This window comes from Sebastes fasciatus, chromosome 18 (assembly GCF_043250625.1).
Source record: "Sebastes fasciatus isolate fSebFas1 chromosome 18, fSebFas1.pri, whole genome shotgun sequence".
NCBI classification, from domain to species: domain Eukaryota; kingdom Metazoa; phylum Chordata; class Actinopteri; order Perciformes; family Sebastidae; genus Sebastes; species Sebastes fasciatus.
This window is the reverse complement of record NC_133812.1, coordinates 9,316,321-9,337,945: the sequence shown is the minus strand read 5'-3', so window position 1 is coordinate 9,337,945 and position 21,625 is coordinate 9,316,321. Positions and strand designations below refer to the sequence as shown.

The following is a 21,625-nucleotide window of genomic DNA, read 5'->3' as shown; positions in this document are numbered from 1 at the left end:
CTTTTCTACCTTTTTTCTTTTCTTAAAGCTGACTCGGTGTAAACTGCTCAGAATTACAATGTACTTTTAGGTGCAAATGGCAAATAAAACTTTTGAATCTTGAATTTTTATTAATTGTATTAATTGTGATATCACCTGGAAAAAAACTAATACGGATAATGGTTGTTGAGGTGTCCTAACTAAGTTTTATTTCTGTTAATTGATCACTGATGACGGGTGTTTTGTTTTTTTACTATGCTCTTAAACGTGACGTGGCTTTCCCCTCCAACAAGGCTTATAGACGAAGGTAAAGTCACGGATCTTGAAGTGTGGGTATGGCGCATGCGCAGTGTAACTGGTCGTGCGTTGCGATAGGCTCAATTTCGACGAGTGCAGGCCACATGTGTGGCATCCCCTGAAATATGACGCCTTGATGATGCGTGTCCCAGCCTCCTTCTATTGGCCGTGCCCTCCAACCGGAAGAGAGAGACAGATTTGCTTGATGCTGATCAGCTGAATTATCGCTCGAACTGAGAATAAAAAGCCCAATTTAAGGCATAATGTAAGTACTTGCATTAGCTAAACTATAATGCAATAGGTTTAATTTTGTAAATGTTCTTGAAGCTTCATATATAGCGTTCCTTGTATTGGTTAGTTCAGCCTGTGCTGTTCTACTAGTTAGCCAGCTAGCTAACGTTAGCTAGTTTAACGTTACACAGATTGATGCTACAAATTGACAGATTAATCTACAACCATGTAATCCCTGATAATGTGATGATTGTTACAATAACTCCGATGGTTTTCGGGATTCATAAACAGAGTCCAGCTACTAGCAAGTGTCTGCGTTGTCTCTACATATCAGGTGTTAGCTGTATAGCTATTAGAGATGTGATTATGTTTTCACATATACAGGACTATGCACGTGGTTTTAGATGCTTTACCACAACTGTAACGTTACATTATATCATATATAACCTCACTGCTAAACATTTGATAGTTTTATTTTTTATTGTTGTATTTTTCCTTCTTTCCAGGCATTTGTTCAATACAATACAAATGATAAATTAATTGCAGAGATTTAAACATGAATATCATGCTTACTATTATTGTGAATATTAAATAGTACATTTTATATCTTAAATTCACTTAACATTCATTCATTCATTCTCACTGTGCACTGTATCATATTCCACTTGTGGAATTTCGTTAATAGTCTGTTTATTGTCAATACTGTATATAATGCTCCTTTTTTTAATACTTCCTTCTATTTAAATGGTTCATATTTTGTTACTTTGTTTATCTCTTTCTTTACTGTGATAGCTGATGCATCTTGTTTTTTTTGCACTATCCCATTTGCTGCTGTACACTGCAAATTTCCCCAATGCTGGACTAATAAAGGAATATCTTGTCTGATCTTATCTTATGGATGTAAACAAGCGACTGGAAGGTCAAAAAATGCATTCAGATATCCAAAAAAAGTGTGTTTTACTTTGGGAAATGAGATGATGCAAAAGTAAACATGACTGTAGTAAATTGACTAAAACATGCAACACACTGGTATAATCCTGAGCTGCTTTTGACTAAAGGCCTAACATACTTTTATTTTTAAAACTGATTGAGCAGCTTTCTTACATTTGCACTAATATGTGTCTTTATCCTTTGCAGAATGGTGACGGACGTGCAGCTGGCCATATTCGCCAACATGCTTGGCGTGTCATTGTTCCTGCTGGTTGTGTTGTATCACTACGTTGCTGTGAATAACCCCAAGAAGCAGGAGTAGAGTCCCCCCCAATATGATTGGAGAGGTGAGTGCAATTTATGTTAAAGGTCTAACATGGTTCAGCACTTGGATATCTTTTTTTGCGGTTGCCACTTTCAATCATGTTCCACCGTGACATCGAAGAAGTTAATTTTTAAACTCAATGCTGCATTGTTGAATTTGTTCAGTAGGTCCCTAATGAGTGACCTCAGCGGTATAGTGTTTTATTGGTATAACGCACATAATTAAAGGTCACATGGAGATGTAGCCGAGTCGTTCCAATTCAGTACATGGCTGATGAGTTGACACTTGATCATTGAGCATCAGTAAATATGTGGAGGAACCATAAATGCTTGTTCGTGACCTCTCATAGTCTTGTTTGATAGTGGAAGCACATTCAGCTACAAAGAGGACTATTCTTTCCAAGGTTTAACACCTGTGCAGCTGCTTAAAGTCTTTTTCTCCCCACAGGTGAGATGGGACTCTATGCCACCACCAAGTGGAAACTACATTCCCCACTTCCAGTCCCAAGAAATGGATTTCTTTGTAACATTGCACAGTAGTGTTTTTTCTAATAAAAATGTGTGAATGCCATTTGCAATAATGTTTCATGTATTCCTTAAGTTATTCTGCATACACTCCAGATACATTCACATTGAGTTATTATATTGCAAAATATATAAAAAAAAAATGCTAAGTTTTTTTCAAGTTCATTTATTTATACTTCAAGTTTGATTCAAGTTCCAACACAGTATTATATCAGTCACAGTATAAGTAATTTGGTAAAAAAAAACAACACTTCATATGTCACTGGGTTTAAAATATGCTTATAACATTTAATTTATTTCCTGTAACTGTTTGCCTTACACAAAATATTTATATCATATGAATATAGTAATAAAGTACAGGTTCCTATATTGGTGTGCTGTGGAGCGAAAAGCTCCAAAGGAATGTGACGGGAAAAGTATATTCAATACACTTATATAGTGCGTGTAAGTATTAACCAACCCTTTGGACCGTATCATGTTTAATACTTAAAATGTATTACTTTTAAGCATACAGTATGTGAACAATAAACAGGGCCGGCTTCTGGCACAGGCCATAGAGGTGGTTGCACAGGGCGCCACCTTCTGGGTTAAAGAAGATTTTAAAAAAAGGACTAAAAAATGCCGGTGGGTGTCCTTCCTCATTTTCTGCATTGTGATAACAAATGATCAAATAAAGAGAGAAAGAAATGCACTTTTCAGCCCTCTAACTCTTTCTCACACTTTTTCATCTGCCTGGCTGCACCTCTTTGTTAATAAAAGTGTAAATTGTAGTGACACTTAACACTTTTAAGCCAACAATATCAGGGACCATTTGTTTATTTGTATTATAATAAATAGTTATTTACAAAAATAAAAATTGTAATTTTTGTCTTAAAACCATTGTGATATCTGCTGTGTGTTGCAGGCTTCATGGGATTTGGTGCCCTCCTTCACTAGGTCCCTTTTCACAGACATTCACACTTGAGATTGACCTGCTGTAGGCAGATATACACCTGTGCCACAGTTTCCCCCCCCCCATTTTTAATAACTCTCCTTACTTCACTCAAAGAGATATTCCTGAGTCTTGGATTTTTTTATTACCGTACTCTTTCAGTAACCTTGTTATTGTCCTTTCTAACTAGTAGCTGGTGATCTCCATTCAATATGAGAATCCGACTGGCTGCATCAGTGGAAATTGTATTCATGTTATAATGAAGGGGGTTGAATACTTGTGCAGTTAATTATTGTTTCATTTTTGCACTTTACAATTTTCATATTTCAGTTTCTTTGCTGTTGATCAGAGTCAAAAATCCTACTTAAATCAGTAAAACAAACCATGAAAATGTCCATTGGGGGTGAATACCTTCTATAGGCACTATATGCAAAACACAAAGAACTTCTGTAATAATTACATTAAATACACACATCACTCACACATTTGTATCTAAAGTCACAATGGAAATAAGGAGGTTATAAAGGTGCTGCCGTGCTTGTCAGTCGGAATAAAAATCAACCCTTTGCTGTAATAGTGCAAGTGGCTGACTGTAAAAAAAACTTACCAGTGCATTACAGTGTTGGTCAGAGTGCAGTTAACATCTTTTTGGGGGAGGGGACATCAGGAGGCAAGACTAAAATTACAAAAACAGATATGTGAGGTACAATTATTGTAGCCGAAAGGTTAAAGGATATTTCAAGTCTACGGATTCTTGATGAGTCGGAAAACTTGGATGGGGAAGGTTTGTACCTCTCCCCTACCTCAGCCACTGTTGTGGTTTCATTGAGCAAGGCACTACACCTCCAGCTCCTCCAGTAAAGCTGTTCAATTGTTGAACTGGACAGCTCCACGGTCTGACTATGTTGAACAGCATGGTTGAAAATACCATGCATGCTCTTGAAAAATCTGAACAAACAATGTTAGAGATGTTGTATTGCACACTGATATGCCCCAAATAATCCTCCTGTGATGACAATGTCCCTTCCTGTTACCTAGTTTGAAATGGTTTTGGTCACGATATGGTAGTTTAGGCTCACATTAAGCAAATACAGACATTTACACACACGAGTGCCTCCTCTTCTGTGCAGTTCCTAGGCTTCTCCACACAGCGTCACCGTCTCACACATGTTCTCAGGCAGAGGCATCACTGGAGGTTCCTCAACCTTCAAAAGACAACATCATACTGCCTGGTCAGGTTTTAGTCATTTGATTCGTTCATGTTCAGCATTTGTTTCTCTCAGTGAGTCATGTACATTAATGCTATTTGACACACTGTGTGTGTGTATCTGTTTTCACCTGTTGCTCTGTTTCATCCGTCTCGTGTTCGGTTTCTATAATAGTGTTTGCTTTGTAGTTGAGACTCCTGTCTGGGCTTTTCTTCATCAGTGCTTTAGAGGCCAACTGCATGGCACCCTCTTTCCCCGATACACCTGTACAGTGAAATAAAAGGGATGTTAACTGTGTATATGACTGGTGCAATCATTAGTCAGGTAACTGTCTCTCGGCCAAACAGAGTCAATAGCACAGCAACATGTGTATGTGTGTGTATGTGTACATGCCTGACAGTGACAGGTGTCGATGGAAGCCAGGTCTAAGCAGCTTCCAGACCTTCATGGTGGCTGACTCCTCCTTATCTCCAGATGAGACGGGGCTATTGCTGGTAGGGGATGTTTTACTGTCTTGTGCGGGGGGCGTTTCAGTCGACTCCGCCCTCCGGATGGGGATGCGGCTCATGTGAGGCTGCAGCTCACACCTGGGCGGGCAACAGAGAGGTTAATATGTTTCGCCACTCATTGATGAATCATAGCTGAGATAACGTACAACGTTCCATGATGACAATGTGTAACCTTTTTATTCATACTTTCCTTCATTATTGTGCACTGTTTTATCATATGGATTTCATTCAAACCCAACCCTTGTTTGCCGTCTTCTTTGGCTTAAAAATGTTTCCTGTGACCTCTAAAAATTCCAAGATTAGGGCTGTCAGAGTTCATGCAATAATAACGCGTTAACGCAAATTTGTTTTAACGGCACTAATTTCTTCAACGCATTTACACAACTTGTGATTTTTAGGTTGTAGCGGGCTCAGTTTTAAAGTTAGAGTGAAGATACTGGTATCATATGAAACTACAAACCTAAGGAATCCATTGGTACCATGTCAAACTAGCTTGTAGGGAAATAGGTTAAATAACGCTCCAAACTTATGCTAAATTTGGCAAGGAAAAACTGGCATGGCCATTTTCAAAGGGGTCCCTTGACATCTGACCTCAAGATCTGTGAGTGAAAATGGGTTCTATGGGTACCCGCGAGTCTCCCCTTTACAGACATGCCCACTTTATGATAATCACATGCAGTTTTGGGTCAGCACACTGACACACTGACAGCTGTTGTTGCCTGTTGTGGTCATGATTTGAGCATATTTTTATGCTAAACACGGTACCTGTGACAGTTTCTGGACAATATTTGTTATTGTTTTTTGTTGTTAATTGATTTCCAGTAATAATAAAAGTGCATAAAGCAAGCGTATTTATCCACTCCTATGTTGATAAGAGTATTAAATACTTGACAAATCTCCCTGTAAGGTACATTTTGAACAGATAAAAGTATGGACAATCATGCGATTAATCGATTGACAGCCCTATCCAAGATACATAGACAAGATTGGACTCACTTGCTAAATTTGATGGAGGAAAGGATGTTATCAGGCCCCAACTCTTTAGCATTCTGTGACAGATAGAGACATTACAGTGAGACTTCATAAACCAAATATATGTATGTAGAAAAAAACTGGTAATACAAGATATTAGTTGAAATTGCTGTCTGTGAGTGAGCCAGTAAGGTCAGCTAACCTCTGTGCGGGCTCCTTCGGGGTGATGAGTGATTGTAAGACTCCGGCACCCTCTCCCCACACGCCGCACAGGGAAAGGCATTCTGGACCAGCCCGCTGAACTGGGTCCACCAGCCTGAAAGTCTGGGCAGCTGACGCCTGTTAACCAGACATGAATACAAGGAACAGAGAGAAGGAAGGAGAAAGAGTGGGTGGAAGATGAGTAACACAATGTTCAAAGATGGACACCATGTTCATGGTAAAAAGCAAATCAACAAATGTAACACATACTGTACTTCATGTATCTACAACAGATCCTTCTGATTATCTGGCATGTGACTAACACTCTCATCCAATGTAATAGGAGAGAGTTTAGTTTGACTTTCCAAGCAGTTTTGACCAGTTGGTGACCAACTACATTCTACATGGCAGCAGAAAAGTAAAGATTACACACACAAACAAACAAACAGAGTCAACAGACAGTAGAGGGACCCACACACAGAGATTGCTTCACAAAGGGATAGCTTTTATTCCAGAGGTTAAACAGAGAGGCGGTAAAAGGACAGCAGCACATTCAAGAAGGTGATAATCTGTTACACAGACAAACACTTACTACCAACCGTAGTCTGGTATAGAAGGTTAGCACCACATTGAAGGAAATGGCACAATTCTCATAAGGAGTATAAAGCAGAAAAAGACCTGGTGAGAATGTGACTAGTATGCATATGGTGTGTTGTCCATCTAAAGCTTTTTTTGTCATTCTGGATGAAGATATATAGAAGCTTTAAGACTGAAACAACTGGGAAACAGGACATTCAAGTTCACAGTGAGAAAGCAGAATAAAACTACAGGACACTCTCTGACAGTGTTGAACGCAGTGGGCAGAGGCTACATGGAAATCATCGTCTAACACCTCTTCCTAACTCTGGCAAAATGGAGCATGAAAAATTGTCCAGATATACTACGAGCAATGTCTCTCTCAATTACATAGAGAGTGATATTCATTTATGTCGGCATCGATTTTGATCAATGAATATAAGTTGGAAGTGCACAAAACTTTGCATAAATAGAGCCAGGGTGAGCGATTTTTCGATGTTTGCTGATGCACGGAGCAGGTTAGGACATCTTCATTGGGAAACACTGAAACAATCTGATGTTCGCATCGCGTCCAGTTAGGAAGAGGCGTTAGTGAGTTTGAAGTTTCAGTTTTCACTCCTAGTAGCTTAATCATTTGTTCTGAGATATATTCCTTTTTTTGAAAGATGTCCATCTATATGGCATCATTTTTAGTTTGACATCTGCTCTAATTAGCTAGCTTTTTCTTTTGTGAAAAGGAAAGTAAAAGACCTAAATATACCCCATTAACAATGTCCAAACATTATCTGCAGATATTGTTGACCCATACAGTGTTTCAGGCCTGTATAATCAAAAAGCCACTGAATTATAAATAAATGATCCCTTTTCTCACTCTTCAGTGCAAGTTTCTTCAAATTGAGGACAAAGCAAACGAGCAGGCGGGATGGATGACCTACCAGATCACCATATAATCCAAGAGTTCTGGTAGTAGAGCCTCCAAAACCTACTGCTTACAACGGACACCAGAGCAAGGCACACCATAACTACAATGTCACACAGCACTGGAACAGACGATAGCTGCAGCGAGTCAAGGCCAGATATTCTGAAAGCTATTTGAATCCAACAGATTCATAATGTGGTTTATCTGCTGGTCATAAAACCTGTCCAGGTCTCACAAGCTCTACCTCTATCTTCAGTGCATCTAAAATGGCTGGTCCTAAAACACAGACCATCATCAAGTACTCGGATGACAGCACACTAAACTGAATTACAGATGAAACACGATAATTCCACAACTGATCTATGAAGCCTACATATAGACCAAGACAACAGGATATTTTCTCACCTCTGCTAACCACAAAATATATTAACTTTGACCATCGACAGACTACTAAATACCTGCCAGGTTTACACTAGCAAACACACAAATGTGCTTGATTAAATAATGATCAGTGTTTTCCTCACCAGTTTGATGAAACATAAAATTAAAAAACACTTTTACAACAAAATCAATAATGGAATAGCATTAGAAAACTTTGACTTAGTCAAACTGTTGAACACTGAACCAAACAAAGCGTTTTTATATGATATTGCTTGCTGGCAAACAGCTCCATAAAGAAACCCTTTTTGTATCTCAAAGAAACTCAGTGATGCCTCATCACTCCATGAGTTTTCTGGCAGTAGGCTACACTGTGAACATCATATTGTCAAGGCCAACATTGGACTGACACTGGAATGATACAGGTTTCATAACTATTAAAAGACATGACTCACACTCACTTATAAACTAAAACTAAACCACGGTCCTTTCAAAAGTAATTTTCAGTCACTAGAAATGAAATGTAGACTACAGAACGCTCAGTCCTACTAATAAGACTACAAGTGGACGGTGTGATGAGCCTGCGACTTGCACTGTTTCACGTATACACATTACAGAACGAAATATAAATACATTGAAAAAATAAACAAAACATAAGAAGGTGCTTTAAAAGGCTTTACAGAAACAGAAGACACACTATGTTCGGTCTAATTCTGCAAACCCCATTTCTCAAAAATGAAATAAAACCAATAAATAATTAAAAAATGTAAGTGCAACATGGCAAAAGTAAAAGTATATCATTCATAATGTAGCTGATCATGAACAGCTCCCATTATAACAGTAACTGTGTAAAAGAAAAATGGACAGCCCTGGCTATTTCCCAAATATCAGCACAGTATTCTTTGTAGCTTATTACTTGTATACAGACTGGAAAAGAGACTTATTGTAATCCATTAGTATAATATTTCCAATATGAATGTATACTGCAAATATATACTGTATATTCTGCAAGTCCTGGGGGATGATGGAGATTACGTAGCCAAGCAGCTGTCTCTCTTTGCTAAACACACACTGGTCTGCAGGACATCCACGTGAACTATGCCAGAGGACAGTGCAATAAGCAAAGCTTGATTCATGACTGGTGTTAAAACAAAACACATTTTTCAACACATTTCAGTCACAAATGAAATTTGAGGAACGCACTCTCAGGTGTATTATTCATCCTAAGGTGCTAATACGGTAGATACATGTCATTACACAGATTTGTGCAGAAGGAAAAATGAAAATTTAGAAGTGCTAGCACCAGTGATATTTCAGACACACACACACACCCGAGATCAAATAGTGATTTGTACTTGTTTTGACCCACAGTACATAGAGTGCCAGGCAGGTGTGCAAGTCTCTCTTGATATAACTTAAAACACCACTTGTCTGGTACTCCAAACACTCACTCAGTCCACCCACACACATCTATGTCCAAGCTCTCACAGGTCAGGTTAGATAGAGTCCTGGGTCGGCCCAGCTGGAGTGTTGTTTGGCGGCTGTAGGCCGTGAAGGAGCAGGGGGCTCAGTTTGGAGAGCAGCCCAGGACGGGGCAGAGCCTGCAGGGAGGGGAGGAAGGTGGAGAGGCTGGGAGACTGGAGGGAGTACAGACCTGTCATACTGACGGAGGCCGGGAGGGGACAGGAGCCCGCTGCGCACACAGAGGAAGACGAGGAGGAGGACGAGGAAGGGGGTGAGGGTGGGGGGCGGGAGGGTGTGTGGCTGTTGCTGGGAGACCGTAGGATGGAGCGGTGGTGGGGGGGGCGTCTCTTCTCCTGAGGCTTAGGGTCTACGGAGAGGGAGACACACACATGCACCATCTCAGAGACATGCGGGGACTAGGTGCACACACAAACATAAAGTGCCCTTCACATGAGCCATGTACCGACACACACAAGATGTTCAGATGCTCTTAGTGCGCCAGTTGACAAGATGGAAAGGCCCTGACACACCAAGCCGACGGTCGGTGAGTGTCTGTTGGCCAAGTTTTGGCTCTAGTCTGCCCGCGTTGGAGTTTTTTTTATTTGCTGATTCAGCATGTTGAATTGCCGGTGGAGCCCGTCGGTGAGAGAAGTCACTCTGATTGGCTGTTCAGTTTCAGCAAATCAGTGCACGAGAGGAGAAACGGAAGTGAGGAAAGCAAGCAAATGAGTATGGTTACGAGGGTTCACACAGAAGGTTCTTTTCATTTTTCATCTTCGTCTCATCATTCCAAATACTATTCACAACGACACGGCCATCTGGAATGAAGCTAAGTGGTGAGTGAGAGTGGTGTGAAAATAGTTGGCGAACGCTGCTTTATTTCATTTATGACTCATAACAACGGCTTGTATATCCGCCAATATCGGCCTTTCGGTTTCCTTTTTTGAATGAGGAATACAGACTATCGCCGTAATCAATTTGGTAGTGGTGCCTTGGAACAGGGCTCATGTGGGTTCATCAGGGTAGAACTAATCTTCAAAGGTGAGGAAATGCATGCACAGACAGCCGCAGCAGGTGAGGTCATGGTAAGGTCATGCAGGGGCCATGCTGATGTTCCAGTCCACAGACATCCAGGACATTAATCCGTTTGTTTCTAAAATACAGCTAACCCTAAACCTGAAACCTGAAACCAATTTTACATCACCATCACAATACACCTGAAGCTAACTGTCACACAGACACATCAACCACCCAATAGCCTTTCTTAACAACTCCAACAGCAGAAAGACAGGATGGTAGCAAGAATGAGAGAACAGATATGTGATATTTCGAGAGAAAAAGAAGAGTGCAGGTGCACCCAGGGAGAGGTGATAGACAATGCCAGCCAGCAACACAAGCAGATGGTCGAGAGGAGATCAACTTACCCCTGACTGGCCCGAGTGTCTTGTTGCCTCCACGTCCGCTGGTGTGCGTGCTGTTGTGCTGAGTTCGGGGTGGCGGGCAGCCGAAAGTAAAGCTCGGGGAGTTGTGCATCTTCGGGGAGGGTGTCTGACTGCTGCTACTGTGGCTGTTGCAGCGAATGCGACTGAGGGTGTTCTCTGACGCTGAGCCAGACAGACAGCTTATTGGAAGATTGAGACAAACACAGAAACACATGATCCAAATGTTGCAAAGCAACTAAGGGAACTGAAGTCTGTAGTATTTTTTGGGTTTAATAAAGAGATGTAAACTCACTTGTTGAAGCTCTTTGGCGGTGACGCCTTGTTGCCATTGTGGTGTATTCTTGGTGGAGGATGAGCGTGGATGTTCGAGTTCAGGCCTTTGGTGTTGCGGACGTGCTTGAGGATCCAAGCTCGAAGGTTCATCAGGCAACTGTGCTCAGACAGCACCAGCCGTGGCCAGGGGTTACACTCGGCCATATCCAGGGCTGAGATAGCCACGGCACGCCCCACCTGGTGCACAACAATTAGTCTACTTCAGAAGTGCCTTACCTTTTAAGGTCAAATATCGAAAACATTAACGTGATACTGGCATGGAAAGATCAGCTACCTGCAACACTTAAGCAAAGAATCAAATTCCTCTCTGAATGAGAAGGAATGCTTGTACAGAAACCACTCTTGCTTTCCTACCTGCTCAAATATTTCTGGAGTGTATTTTGGAGGGAATGATGGAGGTGGAGGTGGGGTTGCGCGTCCGTTGTCATGGCAAGCAGGCGGGATGGTGTTCATGGTCTTTCCTGTGTTGTAGTTGCACTCCAAAGTGTAGCTGGTGGGGACCCAATAACAGAAACACGTTAAAGTAATTACCTTTTTGCACAAGTAAAATTTTACCAGACCTGTGTAAACTGCATTTTGACAAATTCACTGCGGGCGACGCAAATGACACGACGCGAACATGCGAAACTCGCAGAAGTTGAAATATTTCAACTCCGGCGAGAAATTTGTGTGATGCTGTGTCTCGAAAGCCTATCAACGTTGACATTCTCCTCCTGTCGTTGATTGTCATCTTGTGGACAGACCTGATAAAGCATGAATTCAGACTTTTTACAAATCGTCATTATTATTAAGTTATTGCGGCATTTTTTTGATCTGTTTATTGCAATTAAATCACAGCACAATCTATTTATTTTGGGTTCATACCAGAGTAGCGATGTGTGGCTTGCTAGATAGAGTCAGTGCAATGGCACTGTATGTGAATACAACTTGCCGCCTTGTGATGTCATGAAGCCAGACATGACGGCGTTTGGTTTTCTGACATATCTGGAACTTCCACAACACGTACAAAGCAGCAACAGTGGTTATTTCTTCCATGGTTGATGGCAGAAATGGCGAAAAGAAAAGTTGCTGGTATATATGGAAACAAGCTCCTTCTCCTCTCCAATGAACACAAATGATACCAGCGGTCCAACTCGCGCGAGTAAAGCAAGGCGAAAATTCGCTTTGCTCTTGGTCTGAATACAGCATAACTTTTTACGCTCCACAACTCAAAGGAAGTGTTCAAAATAGATTTTATAAAAGATGCCATGTGCTATTTGAGCTGAGAACTCTGAATATCAACTATTGACGTTTTGTGAATCCATTTAAATCTGACCTGTGAAGCAGCCCTATGGCCTTGTGAATGGCCACCCGCCCGCTGCCTTCTTTAGACTGCCCGTCTCTCTTGTCTCGTGCGTACATGTTTTTCTCTGAGAAGTTACAGCCCAGGAAATCAAAGTGGGCAGAGTTCACAGCAATCAGCCTCGGATACAGCATGTTCTCTACCTGCAGAGAGAGGAAGCAAAGTGCACAGGAGCTTAGATGTATGTTACAAAAAATATTAGTACCCAATCTGCAGTGGCTTCAAAACAATTTACTGAAATGAAAGAAACTCATTGCTAAAAAAAGAAAAAAAAGAATGACATTTGCCAAATTTACAAAAACACTACAAAGGGAGTGTGATATGTAATCATTTTCACCTGCTGGCTCTCCTCAGGAAGGTTATTTCCGTACATGAAGCATCCCCGTTTAGAGGCGTGACCATGTAAGTCCACATAATACGCCACGCCCCCCTCCTGTGGTGGAATTGATTCCTGTTCCTCCACCTGTGGTACCGTTACCTCCACAGTAACAGGAGCTACAGTCTCCAAGGTACTTGATGAGCTGTTCTGGTTTCCCTTCCCCATCTCTGTGGTCACCCAGGCGTTTTCCTCCATCACCATGGGAACTTCTAGCAGCGCGGGATTTACGTCCTTCTCTGTGTTCCGTTGGTTCAAGCTGACTTCCAGGGCGGTGAAGGGAGGAGACTGGTGCTGATTGGCGGGTTTGACGCTAAGGGGCGGGGTCTGCGTGTGTGTGGGGCTGTTACAGTGAGTGTTGGATTGTGTATTGCGCAGACGGTTGTGTGTGTGATGGTAGAGCAGAAGTGTTTTGGCTGCATAGATGGAAGGGTGCAGCTCAGGGCTGGGGTTCAGGTATTGTCTGTTCAAGTTCACGCCCCTGGAATCAGTCCTGCAAAAAAAGAGATAGGTTACTATTACTTAAAGGAAACAAAAAACTTTTAATATTGTTGAAAGAACACAGCAGAAGCCCTTGGAAATCAACATCACATTGTGCTGCATTTAGTATAATTTAAGCACCATTTTCCCACAGTTATTACATGTTGTTTTTTAAAATAGAAAGAAGATGGTCCAGATGCACATAACATATTTATGATAACCAAAGGAGGAAGCAACATACCCTGACACACTGACAAAGTAGTGTCACTGTTAACTGATACCCTTATACACCATTGTCTGAGACCCAGTGATGCAGGTTTAACCTGTGTCTGCTGAAAGGGTCAACACGTGACATCCGACCTGGCCAGCAGTGCATTTACATGCACTCAAGTAACTGGGTTACAGTTGGCTTTCTGTAGTAACCTGGTATGTATACAAGAAAACCAGTTTCCATATTTGGAGCAGGGGTTTAGAGAAACCTGATTTCTCCAGCTAGATTTCTCCTTGAAAAAGCAGATTTCTTGGCCACGTATACAGGTAACTGGATTTCTAATCAGCCTTTTACACCTCACACAGGTTAAGTATCGCTGTGACAGCAGAGCGGCAGGATAAAAGGAGAGGTCATTACATGTAGCAATACAAGCTCACACTCAAAATAATTTAATCCGGTCCAAAATTATAAAACTAAAACTAACCCCAAATAGCCCCTAGAAGTCTGAATAAGTCGGTTTCCACCGCTGAACATTTGAATATTTGTGAAATTTAGAAACATTTGCACTGCAAGGAGAAACTCAAGACAGCCTGTCCTCTGGCACACACGAAAAACACGACGTCGCTATATGGTTAAAATAAGTAATTAATGCTTTCAAAATATGGTCAGATGTAGGGGAGAAATCTAATTATAGCAACCAGGTTACTACAGTGCATGTAAAAGCAATCCCACAATTCCTCCGTAACCAGTTGACACAAGAAAAAAAACACATTGCTCATGCAAGCACCTGTTAATTGCTGAAACTGTGACTGAACTGTAACTGAACTGTAGCCCTGCTACTGGCTGAGGCATATGATGAGAGAAAGCAAACTAGCTTTGTGACAACAATGGTGTTTCAGTGCAGCATGACAATACATGACGTCACATTCCCAAGCCCTATTGGTAGAACCTTTCAAAAACACATTACTGGAGAAACAGAAAGAGAAAACATATACATACATATAACGACTAACATACCAAACATTTACAAGCAACAAGAAGTGCATAAATCAATGCAAACCATCAAGATTAGAGTTTAAGCTATACCAATCACTGAGCAAGGTTCAACGTTAATGTTTTTGGTCAGACTCTGCTTGCCTGAAGTCAATTTTGACTTGCCCTATAGACTTTTTAAAAATGTATCACAGTTTTTATCTGTTCAAAATGTACCTTAAAGGGAGATTTGTCAAGTATTTAATACTCTTATCAACATGGGAGTGGGAAATATGCTTGCTTTATGCAAGTGTATGTATATATTTATTATTAGAAATCAATTAACAACACAAAACAATGACAAATATTGTCCAGAAACCCTCACAGGCACTGTATTTAGCATAAAAATATGCACAAATCATAACATGGCAGCTCAAGCCCAACAGGCAACAACAGCAGAGTGTCAGTGTGCTGACTTGACTATGACTTGCCCAAAACTGCATGTGGTTATCATAAATACCAATGGATTCCTACATGTGCAATTCTTACCTGTAGTGCCCACGAACGACTCCGTCTGGGTTGAGCATGGGAATGAGCTTGAACACGAACATGTTTCGAAGCGCATGAGCACGAGGGTCATCTCTTCTTAGGATAAAGTTGAGGAAACCGTTGAACACAAAGGATGAGGGAGTCTCCCCGGGGTGCACTCGACTGCTGAGAAAAAACACCTGCAAACGCACACAGACACACATGGGCCAAGGGTCAGCTTCACTGTTCTGACGTTATTCAGTGATTACACATCAGCCTCAGCCTTAAGTATTGTCATTAACAGACATCAAGGATGCTACGTTACAAAAGAGAATACTGATTATATGTTTATGTATGATTTAGTGATACCCTTTTGCTGGAGAAGCGCTGTGGTCTTGGAGTGTTGGTGTCGGGAAACAGCTTAGGCAGACGGGGTTCTCTCTCCTCTTGCATCCCGTTGCAGTTGGTCACAGTGAGCAGGTCCACCCTATTTCCATCTAGAGAGTGGCACAACAACTCCCTATGATAATACACACTGCCCGGGGCACTGACAGTGAGAGGATGGAGATTGGTGGGAGAGAAAGTTAAAAATTCCACAAATTAGAGGAGCAGGAAAAAAACAGCCAATTAAGGTAATTTCTAGGGCTGTCAATCGCTTAATATATTTAATCGCGATTAATCGCATGATTGTTCATAGTTAATCTTGATCAATCGCACAATTTTTATCTGTTCAAAATGTACCTTAAAGGAAGATTTGTCAAGTATTTAATACTTTTATCAACATAAGAGTGGGAAAATATGCTGCTTTATGCAAATGTTTGCATATATTCATTATTGGAAATCAATGAACAACAAAAAACAATGACAAATATTATCCAGAAACCCTCACAGGTACTGCATTTAGCATAAAAAATATCCTTAAATCATAAAATGGCAAACTGCAGCCCAACAGGCAACAACAGCTGTCAGTGTGTCAGTGTGCTGACTTGACTATGACTTGCCCAAAACTGCATGTGATTATCATAAATACCAATGGATTCCTTTGATTTTCTAGTTTCATATGATACCAGTATCTTCACTATAGCTTTAAAACTGAGCTATAACCTAAAAATTTCTCGATGTGTTAAATAAATTAGTGGTGTTAAAATTAATTTGCGTTAACGGCGCTTGTAATTTCACTAACAAAAAAGTTTCAAACATGTATTGTGTGTGTGTTTTTGAGGCGTCTGTCTGTGTGTGTGTGTTTTACCTGCTCGGACTGAGTTGAGCTGCATTGGGGTAGCTCTTGTCAAACTGCTGCAGCATCTCTTGGCACTCGCTATAAGAGAACGGGAAGCAGAAAGAAAAGTAGGTGGTCGCCCCGCGCGTCTCCGACAGCCGGTGAGTGAACGAGAGAATGAACTGGTTATCTACAATCTGCAAAAGTGACAGAAGAAAGCAAGAAAAGACACGTTATGAGAAAGATAATAATAGCTGTCAGGAAACCAGACTGACAGCAATCTGCCTCACTGGCTCCTGATGCCCAGTGTTCATTTTAACGAAAACTATGATGAAATACGTTCATCAACAACCTATTTTTCCATTACCATGAAATGATGACAAGACGGCACGGACATCATTAAACCTTAACGGTGACAATATCAAACATGCAATATCGTTGACGAAAAAAGAGGAGACAAAAATGTAGTTTAAAAACATAAAAGCTTTACTAAAATCTCTCTTTATTTTTGCCACTGTCCATCTTCTCTTCCCCTCTCTCTGTCACTCTCTCTCTCTGTCTCAAACGAGCACACACATGTGTCTGTCCGTGTCTGACCTTTTCTCACACCTCAATCCGTGCTACTATAATGCATAAAGTTGGCAGTTCGGGTGGTTGAGTAACGCATATTTTGCAAGTTGGGTGGGCGGATTGGCTCTCATAACAGACGGGTGGGTACAACTGAACTGCGCGTCATTAACGAGCGCAGTCAGGAGGACTCAAACTAACTGCAAAGCTGCTCTTAATCACTCAACATATGTTTTTCGTCAGATAATGATGTTATGTGAAATAAGTTTGACTAAAATGACAGAAATGCTCAATATAATCTGATGACTAAACAGGACTAAGATTAAATAAAAAAAATATCTGACAAATTAAGAGAAAACATTTTGACTAACACTTGACTAAAACCTTTTGAGTTGTTGTCAACTAAAACTATGAAAGATAAAAATGACTAAAATGTGACTAAAACTAATAAGCATTTTCGTTTTAAGTATAAGACTACATCTAAGATAGCTGCCAAAATGAAGACTGCTGATGCCCACATCCTCTCCCTGACAGCCTCCGAGTAAGTGTGCATACCTCAGCTGTGGGTCTCTCCCGGACCCTTTCCCACCGGTTCTTGCCAGGTAAAGTGCGTACGAGAGGAGCCATGCCCTGGCTGTAGAGCTTCCTCTGGTTGTTCATGTTCATCACATTGATCTTCAGTATCTTCCCAGGTGCGGCACCCCGTACACTGAAGTAAAACCATGATCTGAAACAAAAACACATGATTTGGGATGCTAAAAGTAAAGTAACCCAGTGCAATGGTTGCATGCAGCAGAGAAGCATTGATTGCTTGCTACATAAGAAGAAGTGATTTTTTTTTTTACCTGTTTCCATTCTCATGTTCTGTGCCACCGCAGTCTGGCTGCGTCCACACATTGAACTCATAGTCAGGGGTAAGGTTTGACCCTGAGAGGGCAGTCCCACTGGGAGCTATCTCAGTAGGAGGGCTGGAGCTGCCCTTTTCCACCTTCTCCACACATGCCAGGTTCCCTGAGTCAAACTTGGAGCTGAACACAATATTAGCAAAGCGAGCCTCCATGGTTCTGAACTCCGGCCTCTCACTTTTCTCCCCTCGGGTTCTTCGTGAAGTGCCAGTCAGAGGTCTGACAAAGACAGCCTGTAATGAAATCAGACAACGTAATTAAATTTACGTTGAGAAAAAAAATGTAAAGACAGAAAAAGGTGTGCTTCTGGTGGAACAACCTTTAAAATAAAATGCAAGTGATATATGGATCCAACAAACCCAAACAGCCCCTCAGTCTTACATGGTGCAGCCTTTTATTGCAATGACTGTGTTTTGCTCTCCAAAACGTGTGTCATCATTCATTTAGTGACTGTTTTGTGACACCCAAACATGCACGATGATACTGCATGACTGATCATATTGTAAATATCTTAAAAATGACTGTGCACTAGTAACCATGGCCAAACTCTATACAATATGTTCTACTGTTACAACCCAATGATGTCAAGATTCCTGTATATACTGTATATGTTCTTAATGTATATATTCTTAATATGCCTTGTACAAAGTATTTCCTTTTATAATTGTAATATAACTTATTATTTTGAATGGAGCTTCCCAGCAAAAAGCATTTCACACGATTATACTGGTATAACCGGCGTGACAATAAACATCTTGAATCTTGAATCTAAAAAGTCAAATTTCACGTCTATAAAGCCAGTTTTAGATATTTTAAATTACATTTTGTAGTTAAAATGTGGTAATAATATTGTAAATTATGACTTACTTATAAGGATGGTGTCTGGAATTCACATTTTATATCAAAATTGAATAGAAGATACATTTAATTTGAGGTCCCATGCATAAACTAAGGGTTGAATTCAGTCTGAGTTGTCAAGATGTAATTAGAGATATCATTGAAATCAAGATGTATTGAGTTGCTTAGATGCAATGACTGTGTTTTGTTCTCCAAAACGTGTGTCATCATTCATTTAGTCACTGTTTTGTGACACCCAAACATGCACGAGGATACTGCATGACTGATCATATTGTAAATATCTTAAAAATGACTGTGGACTAGTAAAAAGTCAAATTTCACGTCTATAAAGCCAGTTCTAGATATTTTAAATTACATTTTGTAGTTAAAATGTGGTAATAATATTGTAAATTATGACTTACTTATAAGGATGGTGTCTGGAATTCACATTTTATAATCAAAATTGAATTGCAGATACATTTAATTGGAGGTCTCATGCATAAACTAAGGGTTCATGTAATTAGAGATATCATTTAAATGAAGATGTATTGAGTTGCTTAGATGCAACAACAGTGCCAACCTGAGGCCACTATAGAAAACACAACCATGGCCAAACTATACACAATATTCTCTACTATTACAACCCAAATGATGTCAAGATGTCCTGTATTCAGTAACCTATGGTGCAGGTATACTGTTGCACGGTTGCTTGCACATCATGTATGACAACATGAGTGCAGCTGAGTCCTGATGGAGAACATCATGGCTGCTGTTTGGCTTCAGTAACGGAGCAATAACAACAACAGCTGACTGAGATATCTAGCACAGAGTAAAGGGGAGTGAACTAACGACTCCCAGCGTTAGAGACGGTTCTTTTAACACGAATAAAGTCAGCAAATGCTAGATAATATGTCCCACTACGCTGGTCTTAGTGGTCAATGTCATATCGGTGATGTTACACAGAGCTAACGGAGGCTAACTTAGCTGCAGAACTAGCAGTGGTTGCGCGTAACGAGTGTTGTTTAGCGAATAAACGTTTTTTTACGTCGTTACACTGTCAACACATTTCAGCTGTTATACGCTTTTATACGAGACATTTAATTTCGTGTCTTACTAGGCTATTTTCGCTGGATGTCCATCTTTGTTTTCATCGTCCTTCTTCTCATCTCAACCTCTCAATGCACTGCTCTGGATGCTGCGTTCAGGTTGCTCTGTGAAAATGAACGCTGTCACAGTGCCTAATGGAGAGAAGGGGAAATACAACATTGTATGTAAAGCTGAAGATAAAGAACTAGGTGCAGTGGCGGCTGGTGGAAATGTGTCTTGGGGGGGGCTGTGGTGCCACATCCAATCAATTTCAGCAAACATGATGTGATTTAATGCAAAGAAAAGTGAAGGTATCAAAAACACATTACTACTTTGCAGTTAAATAATTAACAATTATTTTTATTCCAACAGGAGCAGTAAAGAATACTTTGAAAAACACAACAGTATAAAATGTACTCAGTGGTGGAATGTAACTAAGTACTTAAATACAATTTTGAGGTACTTCTACTTTGAGTATTTACATGTTCTGCTACTTTCTACTCAACTACATCTCAGAGGGAAATACTTTTTACTCCACTACATTTATCTGACAACTTTAGTTACTTTACAGATTCAGATTATTAATACAAAATATAATCACATTACAATCAATTTACAAATATTACTGGGTGCATTCCATATTTAAAACACAAATATTGACAATTTTTATATTTTTTATTATTAGCATTATTAGTAGCAGTAGTAGTAGTAGTAATGTTTTTTTGTGTGTGACTCAGGGAGGGCGGCGCCCTAGAGCCCTCTATTGGCCGGCCGCCCCTGACTAAGTGTCACTATTACAGAAGATGAATGGTTGCATATCTGGAGAACACAACAGTCTACAACATCCTCACGTACATGGAGAGAACACTGTTGGAAGAATGTAATCAGATTTTTTCTAACACCCCAAATTACAAACAAATACTTGTCTGTAGCACAACCATGCTGGAGAAGATGTGGGGCCATAAATGTAGACCATTCACATATAATAATAATAATAATAAATGTATTTATTTAGCACTTCTCAAAACAGATGTTACAAAGTGCTTCACAAGACAATAAAAGCAGATAAATAAAGTAAAAGATATGGTAACTGCTAAAACAGAACATCACAGAACATATCAATAATAATAGAAGTGGTAAAATGGTAGAAGTTCATTAAACAAATATACAGTATATATACATAAATGTGTAGAAATGTACACATGCGTCCAGAAACGGATGTATACATACATATATTTATACCCTTCTACTTATAGGAATGCTATCCTAAAGAAAAGTGGTTTTAAAAGTTTTTTAAAAGTGGATACAGAGTTAGATGATCGTATCTCTATAGGAAGTGCAGTCCAGAGTTTGGGAGCCCTGACAGCAAAAGCCTGATCGCTTCTCGTCACAAAATTGGACCTGGGAACAGCAAGAAGTAGCTGATCAGATGATCTCAGACCATGTACAGGCGTATAGGGTGTTAAGAGATCCATTATATATTCTGGGGTCAGACCAAGTTGTGCTTTAAAAGAGAGTAATACAATTTTAAAATGTATTCTAAATTGTAGGGGAAGCCAGTGCAATGATGCCAGGACTGGTGTAATGTGCTCCCTTTTATTAATGCCCATTAGATTAATAAATATTTTGGCTTTGCCCTGAAGTTGCACAGTTTTGGGGAAATGTTCATAAGGTTATTCGCAAAATTCTGGGCTATGATATACCCAAGTCATGTATAGTACTGTATTTCGGTGATATGACTGGACTGTGTTAAGAGAAGACAGATACCTGCTGAAAGTGTTGTTGGCGGCCTGTAAGAAGGCCATTACGAAGAGATGGTGTAAGGCAGAACCACCTACACAAGATGGATGGCTGTAAATTGTGAATGAAATATATGATATGGA

General features: G+C 40.3%; 2 protein-coding genes across 6 annotated transcripts; one reads left to right on the top strand and one right to left on the bottom strand.

Annotated features, from left to right (window-relative positions):
* The first annotated feature begins 401 nt into the window (after positions 1 to 401).
* On the top strand, positions 402 to 2,332 carry ost4 (oligosaccharyltransferase complex subunit 4 (non-catalytic)). 2 transcript variants are annotated; one of them, XR_012591336.1, is made up of 3 exons: positions 402 to 541; positions 1,645 to 1,784; positions 2,210 to 2,332. XR_012591336.1 is itself a non-coding variant. In XM_074615026.1 (2 exons), the coding sequence occupies exon 1, from the start codon at positions 1,646 to 1,648 to the stop codon at positions 1,757 to 1,759; it is 114 nt and encodes a 37-aa protein (XP_074471127.1). In that variant the 5' UTR covers position 1,645; the 3' UTR covers positions 1,760 to 1,784; positions 2,210 to 2,332. The 2 variants fall into 2 exon arrangements, 1 of the variants encoding a protein (XP_074471127.1); XM_074615026.1 differs by lacking the exon at positions 402 to 541.
* Positions 2,333 to 2,613: 281 nt separating this feature from the next.
* On the bottom strand, positions 2,614 to 19,897 carry agbl5 (AGBL carboxypeptidase 5). 4 transcript variants are annotated; one of them, XM_074615023.1, is made up of 17 exons: positions 19,771 to 19,897; positions 17,760 to 18,052; positions 17,470 to 17,641; positions 16,378 to 16,544; positions 15,498 to 15,675; positions 15,150 to 15,328; positions 12,899 to 13,430; positions 12,535 to 12,704; positions 11,574 to 11,709; positions 11,179 to 11,396; positions 10,869 to 11,065; positions 9,635 to 9,811; positions 6,109 to 6,245; positions 5,931 to 5,983; positions 4,819 to 5,012; positions 4,556 to 4,689; positions 2,614 to 4,416 (listed from the first exon to the last, which is right to left on the bottom strand). In XM_074615023.1, exons 2-17 carry the CDS (start codon positions 17,972 to 17,974, stop codon positions 4,351 to 4,353), a joined length of 2,925 nt encoding a protein of 974 aa, XP_074471124.1. In that variant the 5' UTR covers positions 17,975 to 18,052; positions 19,771 to 19,897; the 3' UTR covers positions 2,614 to 4,350. The 4 variants fall into 4 exon arrangements, with proteins under 4 accessions (XP_074471124.1, XP_074471123.1, XP_074471126.1 ...); XM_074615022.1 differs by having other exon boundaries at positions 4,213 to 4,422; XM_074615024.1 differs by having other exon boundaries at positions 4,270 to 4,406.
* Positions 19,898 to 21,625: the final 1,728 nt, after the last annotated feature.